This window comes from Montipora capricornis, chromosome 6 (genome assembly GCF_036669925.1).
Source record: "Montipora capricornis isolate CH-2021 chromosome 6, ASM3666992v2, whole genome shotgun sequence".
Lineage (NCBI taxonomy): Eukaryota > Metazoa > Cnidaria > Anthozoa > Scleractinia > Acroporidae > Montipora > Montipora capricornis.
In genome coordinates, this window is record NC_090888.1 from 16,658,990 (window position 1) to 16,666,489 (window position 7,500).

Consider the following 7,500-nt stretch of genomic DNA (forward strand, 5'->3'; position numbering starts at 1 on the left):
GGTGGTCAAGGTGGCGAGGGTGGCCAAGGTGGCGAGGGTGGCGAGGGTGGCCAAGGTTGGCCAAGGGTGGCGAGGGTGGCCAAGGTGGCGAGGGTGGCCAAAGTGCCTAAGGTGGTGAGGGTGGCCAGGTTGCCAATTTCATACCAGTCGTATGCATCCTTTCCTACAACCTTTTCTATGCGCTAATTTTGATCAGAAAGATTTAACATTTTTAAAATTACATTTTGTCATTTTCGTCACTGTCTCTCAATCATGCATGAGGCATTTTGAATTCTTTGTCCAAAGATTCAAACAGATACCTTCCTTATATTTGAGTGAATTGGTCTGGATTAAAAACCTCTCTCTACAACTGAAAAGGAAGAAAGTACTGCAAGGAAATGAGCCGTTGACAACCCTCCGTAGTTTTTAGTTACTCTACAGCATATGAAGAGTATGGCTATCGCACCTGTTTTGCGGACTCTGCGGAGTTAGATGCATTTCCAAGCAGAATCGAAACTCAGCTGCCTTGACACTGGAAAGCAGTATCACTGGAAGCGACTTGCCCAACCGTGAAAAATTAAACAAAGTAGGAAATAAATTTGTGGGGAAAAGAATAAAAAAAGAATCTCTTTATAGGTAAGTAGTAACGAAAGTTAAGAAATGTTTTATATCTTATGCCTACATTCCTTTTTACAACTACATAGTCATAGGACATCGTACTTGAGTTAGAGGGAGTAATGAGTGTATCATGCCAATATTGTATTTACCAAATATGAAGTGTAATTTCTGCTGTTATACATGCATGTGCTATTTATTTATGTTATTTTTCTGTCGAAATATGTATTTGGTGAAATAAAAGTACAAATTTAAGTTAAAATTATTTTACAATTTTGGAGATACAAGTGAGTATATCGTCGTTTGCATAGTGTAATGTGCATCTCTAGCACTACATGCCATAACAAACACGGACAGAGCTTACCTGTTAAAATGAACTACCATGTAGCATGAAAATGTTGCGGCTTTTAATTTCTGGGGATTTTGCGGATGAATCCTTATCCGCAAAAAGGGTTCAAAAAATGTAATACAAATATAAAAAACAAAAATATGACACCCGCCAAAGAAAACGCACCAAAAACAACTCCCTTCAGTCAAATTAAAAACTGCACTTTTTGATAGATTTGTGCCAAGCGATGTACACTGGATCCATTGAGATGTCGAGTGTTGACACCCAATGCAAAGCCAAGCTCAAGTAATTTCCGTCGCTATCGAGAGGGAGATTCGCGCGACGTCCTCTGGTATAAAACTTATGGCTTATACCTCCGTCCTCGGGCTTTATCTCTTACTTAACTAATAAAATTACAAAATGAGATTTACCATATCTGCATACAGGTAATTGGAAAATTGATAGCGCTTATTACATTTGTGAATTAAGATATATTAAGAAGCTCTTTTCTTTTTTGAAACATTAAATGGATATATTTACGTAATAATTTAGATGTAACCTTGTTTTCTGCTGTAAGTAAATACTTCGTTTTCTCCTTATCACTTCAATTGGTGTAACAAGCGCCAGCGTTTGAAATATGCGAGTGCAGCTCCCTTCTTAAAGTGGTATACCCCCGACAATACATGAATGGGTGAGTGCGTGAATAATTGAATGAATGGATAACTTTATTTATGAGTCAACAAAAGGTATGCAATTGCTGCAAATTCTGTGGGGACACCTAAAACAAGTTACAAGTTACAATCATCAAAACTATGTACAAAATAAAAATTACAATAACAGCTATAAAACTAAAAATAAAACTAAGAATAAATGGTAATGGTAATGGTAATGAATTTATATAGCGCATTTTCTATTAACATATTCAAATGCGCTTTACAAGCAAGGGATCTATGGGTGAGATCGGACATCAGCATATATAGGCGCCGCTGGCAGCCGCTATCAGTCCATTAGCGATCTCACCCAGCACATGAATGAATGAAATGAATAAATAGTCAAGTTGGACACAGATTACATTTGCACCCTCATCAATGAAAATGATTAAACCCCTGTTTCCAATGAAATTTTTACAGTGGACGTATTTATCGTGCCGGTAAACGAAGAATCCGTTTTAGGTTGAATCCGTTTACAAGTAAATAATGAAAAGAACACAGTCGGGTTAAACTTGTTCGTCGGTGTAGTGTAGTGGTGAAGATACAGAACTATAGATCTTGAGGGTTCGAGTTCGAGTTCTGGTAAGTGTATAGTACAGTTCTTTGTTCCCTTTTCCTGTTGTAATGTTGAGAATGAATGGAGAAGTATGAATACAAAAACCGATAAAGGGCGGATCGTGGGGGAGGAGATGAATAGGGTGGTTAGCCACCCCCTACTTTGACTCCATTTTTTTCTATTTATGTGCCCTTTATTGTATTTATATTTTTGCTGGAACCAATACTGTTTATCTCACGTTACTCTTTTGTCAATGCCAAATATAAACAAAGTCAAAATGGCCGCCTCAATTATCCGTATTTGGTCAGAGTGTATGTTGCCGGTATAATTTGTTCTCCGGTTTAATCCATTTTACTTAGATTGAATTGGTGATCCGCGTTTTACGCAATCCGATGAAGTGAACAAACTTTTTCCTTTTAACCCAACTTAGGGCCAGGTTAGGATTATTTTTGGTTCTTATACATGGTTATTAAACAAAAGTAAATTATGAAAAGAAATGTGCTGGTTAAGAATGTTCGTCGTTTCAGTGTAGTGGTGAAGACACAGAACTATATTTCTAGAGGGTCCGAGTTCCAGTACCGGTAAGTGCATAATACAGGGTCGTCACGAGGTATATATTTCCGTAACTGATCCCATACTTTGGATTCAAAATTTGGATTCCTGATCCGAAAAACGATGAAAATTTGGATCCCTGAACCTGCAAAAATTTGATCCCTGATTCCATGAAAAACACTGCTGATCCCGATAGCACGCGTTGTGATTCCAAATCCCGGGGCTGTGATCTTTGATCCCGGCCCTTTTCAGGCCTTTGATCCCTGATCCATACCTCGTTACGACCCTGATAGTAGACTTCATTCTAAAATTCTTTCCCTACCATGTTGTTATGTTGAGACTGAATGGATAACCGATAAGATACGAAACATTAAGAAGATGTCTTGAGATGCGTATTGGGCGTTACAATTCAAAGTAATCTCAAATGGAATTTGCACATTAATGAGGTTGTGGCAATGGCGTCAAAGAGGCTGCATATTCTTCGTGTCCTCAAACGCGGCGGAGTACCACCTGCCGACCTACTTAAGGTTTATTTTGCGCTTAGATCTGCGGCGCACGGTCACGATGATCGGGAAAGTTGAATCTAGTTTTACTTTCCCGACCATTTCGCAACGCTTCTGACTAAGGCAATTTTTAATGGAAACGCGTGTCTCTGTCCTGTCGGCGGCACACTATTGTTCTCCTTGTAACACCTCCAATCAGACTTGAAGTGCGCTCCTTATTTTCTTCTCTTCGCAGAGGATTAGTGGTGCGCTTGTCTGCGATCGCTTGAAATTTAAATGGGATAATTTGCCTCCTGTGTTTATGATCGTCTGCGATGAGACCGACGCAGTCAGCTTTCGATGGTTGCTGACCGTTGCAGATCATACAGAAACCAGGCTTTAGGGAGTAGGGTTGCTGCATTGGAGAGAGCGTTAGCCTTCCACAAACGTGGGATGAGTGCATGGTTCTCTCTGGGTACCCACGTTTTCCCTCAAGAACAAACATTTCATTCGACCTGATTTGATTTGTAATATCCATAATTAGATAGTTTAACAAAGGCGTCATCATCATCATCATTATTTCAATATTGTGCCATAGATTGCTCGCACTGCATGTAACTTGGTGTAAGTTAAAAACATGACAATGGCAGTACGCTATGATGTTATTTTAATGTTAATGACAGTAACTTTTTGTATTTTTTTTTGTTGTTAAAAGCTGGCTTGTTCCTTTTACGAGTGGGTGTTAGGAGAAGGAAATTCATTTATTAAAGTTAAGCTCATCTTTAAAGTTGACAATTGACATAAAGAATGTAATAAATATTCATGTCTTTGGTCATAGCTGAAAGCAACATTGGCTTGATTTTCTCCACACACAAGAACTGTGGAAAGTCACTTTGTTTACATGTAATTTGCAAGGGACAAGGAATTCCAGTCAGAAGGCACCTCCTTCTTTTATCAGGAGGCGACCAGAATACAGCTGGCACCTCAGAGTAGGTGAAGGTTATCTCGTTGACTGTCTAAACATCGGGCTTTGCTTTGAAATTAATATTCTGATTACAGAACTTTTCAAAGAAAGTTATTTACGATGTCTTCATTTTTCCTAACAATGTATTTGGTATGGTTCAGCAAAAAGGTTCTTGAAGTTACGTCAAAGACATCACTTGTGGTTTTGGTGGATGATCCCCTAATTTCGCAGCAGCTTGGGAAATTCTTAAACCAGATACAGAGTGGACTGATGCAAGGCTCTGCAACATTTGGAATGAAGGCCCCAAGGGCATCCTTACTGATATCCAGCAACAGTAAGGAAGTAGAAAGGTAATAGCATTCCCTCTGTTTTTTTTATTTACTAAATTAACATTAACCTGCATTGCAGACGTAATCTAACACCGGTTAGCAACGTCTCTGAAGCAGCACCAAGATCCTTATTCTGGACTCCCAACGGACTCAACGAACAAGCGCTAGTGCATTTTTCCCTTAAACCTGATTGGCTAGTGCCAGTCTTGTCTAACAACTGTTTATCTTAACAGACCAAACATGGTGCATACTTAAATCCTGGTATGCTGCTGGGAGCCCAGTACAAGGATTTCGGTACTGGTTCGCACACCGACCAAACCAGAGGTTTGGTTTCGACCGTGGCGCAGGCTAAATTAACATGAACTTACTTGGAGACACTCAGAGAGCCATAACTTTAGCATTTTGTGGAAACTGTCACTTGTCACTGTCATTCAAAGTAATATCGATTACCATCATCGTCATCATGAAAGTTTTGGTCACCTGCTATTTTTTCTTTTGCATAACACTCTGCAGGCCCATCAGCACTGCTAAAAGTTCAACTGAATTATATTTGTTATGTCAGGGTAAAATTCGTGTTGTTGTGTACCAATACGAGACAACAAGTGCATGTACCATTTTTCGCCTGAAAGCTGACTTTTGAAATTACTGAGAACATCATCCCTTTTTGTAAATAGGGTGGCTGGCAGAGTGATCCGTTTCAATTATACTTGGGATGAAGCACACTCCGACAATGAAGGGGGCAGGGAGACGCAACTACTTGATTTCATGGATAACAACAAGGTATTCAAACTATGTTAATTTTTACACTGAGTATTCTCGCACTTTACAAAAACATGCAGGCTCAAGTTCAAACGTCAATGCCGTCAATCAAATTAGCAGTCTGGGTCAAAGGCTACATAAAAAAAAAACCGTTTAATTCAATTTTTATCAATAGAATCTGCTCATTATTGAAAAGGTTCGTTTTTGAAAAGGTATATGACAATGCTGCAATTAGCAAAGCATCAAGCATAACCTTCAAGGTTAGCTCATTGCCCCCATCAATTCAACTTTTCAACTTAACTAGTCATCAAGAGTGCAAGTTCAAAACTTGGCTCACTTGGATGTACTTTAGTCAACACAAGATGAGGGTTATTTAAGGACGGTGCCTACTAATTTACAGGTATTTTTGCGCGGTTTACCTAATATGCGGGAAAAGCAGATCATAACAAGCGTTATTGAAATCCAAAAAGAAAATTGGGGTTAACCACGCATTTTTCGAATATAATTAATCAATATCTCTGAAAAATGCGTGGTTACCCCCAATTTTCTTTTTGGACACCAAGATCAGTTGCTAAGTTCTGCTTTCTCCGCATAGTTTTGAACCGCGCAAAAAATATCCCTGTATTAATAAGCATCAGCGGTAGGATATCTGAGTATCTCGAGATGCGCAGAACGTATGCGCAATAACAATAGTAGGCACCGTCCTTAAGGTACATGTAATCAAGCAAAGGTATAAAGAAAATCTGATGCCTTTACTCCCTAATAGGTCACCCAGGGACAAGTTAAATTATCTGATACGAGCCAGAGAACTGAATATATATATATATACATGTATGAACATTAAGAAAACACAGTAAGAGGATCATGGGTGAAGGAGTTAAGGTGCTACTACAGCCACGGAGTTGTCTAACATTATACTAACTATAACTAGAAATTGGTCAATCATTCACTAAACATGATAATTATTAACTCACTAGTTCTTGTCAACCATCCAAAACAGGGTCTGTTTGTTGCCTGGGCCATACGATACCTGCCTTTGTGGGAGGAAATTGTCCACGACCATGGAGACCAACTAAGGTCTCTTGTCAAGAAAGTTGTAACCCATCAGCAACCCAGATGGGTGAAGGGCACAATGTACTGCATCATGGTTAAAATAATGGTAAGAAATCAATACTTTCTATTTTGCCGCCAAACAAGCTCCACATAACCTTACTTATTTTGTCTGTAACCTTTTCTTCTTCTTATCATAGATTCATGCATCAGCAAACAAGGTGTTAGACATAAAGGACCTATTGTCCAAAATTGCTGCATTAAAGGCCGCCAAACTAGAGAGACCTCCCTTCTTCTGGCGCATCCAGCAGGATGCCTTAGACAAATTGAATCAAGATGGGCCAGGCAAGGTACAATATGTTGTGGTTGAAAATGAAATTATTGTTTGAATAAAATAATAATTCGCGGGTGTAAAAAGCAGGTTGCAGGTTAGGGTTGTAAGTAACTGTTTTACCATAACTGAAACAACCCAAACCTTTACCAAGCACAACATATACAGGTCACATTACATAACCTCAAAATAACTTCTCCATTTGTAAAGGCTAGATAATTCCAACATACCATAAACAAGGCAAACAAATGGTTGGACATAAAATTATTTTCAAGTTCACCCAAATGAAAACGTTACTGTTGAATTCTTCTTCTTTCCGTGTAATTTGCACTTTTTGATTTTTCTTTATGCCTTTTGTATGCTTTGCCAATCATGGAAGCCATCTGCCTAAATTGACCAAAATGGTTTGATGCAGCTTTCAATCTCTAAGGTGTGGCATGGTCTGTCTCAGAGCTTTGATATTTTTTTGAAGATCCTCATGTGGCTCAATCCAGCTGTGAATGTCTAGACCTCACATGACGTGGACTTTGAACCTGCAATTGCCATCAAGTCTGAAACCTTGGGGCAATTCCACAGTGTCTTGCGTACTGCAAGTAAAACTTAATTACCGGTAAGTGATCATATCTTTCAACTGTGAAATTATAATTTAATGACTGAACTTTGGTAATAATATTTCAAGGCCTGATACAGGCTTAAGTATGGGTACAGTAAGACAAGAGAGGTACAGTAAACACCTGCATATAAGAACGTAGAATGTTATGAACATGTTACATTGAAATTTTATAAGAATCGTGTTATCCCAAAAAAATTAAACAGGATGTTATTTTATAAAATGGCCTTGAAAT

At 38.7% G+C, this 7,500-nt stretch overlaps 1 protein-coding gene and 1 long non-coding RNA gene across 3 annotated transcripts in view; one reads left to right on the plus strand and one right to left on the minus strand.

Moving 5' to 3' along the window:
* The first annotated feature begins 4,260 nt into the window (after window positions 1–4,260).
* LOC138051643 (uncharacterized) lies at window positions 4,261–7,247 on the plus strand. 2 transcript variants are annotated; one of them, XM_068897898.1, is made up of 5 exons: window positions 4,261–4,536; window positions 5,190–5,295; window positions 6,275–6,433; window positions 6,525–6,674; window positions 7,128–7,247. In XM_068897898.1, the coding sequence occupies exons 1-5, from the start codon at window positions 4,307–4,309 to the stop codon at window positions 7,161–7,163; spliced, it is 681 nt and encodes a 226-aa protein (XP_068753999.1). In that variant the 5' UTR covers window positions 4,261–4,306; the 3' UTR covers window positions 7,164–7,247. The 2 variants fall into 2 exon arrangements, with proteins under 2 accessions (XP_068753999.1, XP_068753997.1); XM_068897896.1 differs by lacking the exon at window positions 7,128–7,247 and having other exon boundaries at window positions 6,525–6,813.
* Window positions 7,140–7,500, minus strand: part of LOC138051650 (uncharacterized) — a 6,128-nt gene continuing 5,767 nt past the window's right edge. Inside the window, exon 3 of the long non-coding RNA XR_011132870.1 lies at window positions 7,140–7,242. This is a non-coding gene — a long non-coding RNA (uncharacterized lncRNA). The remainder of the gene's footprint in view (window positions 7,243–7,500) is intronic.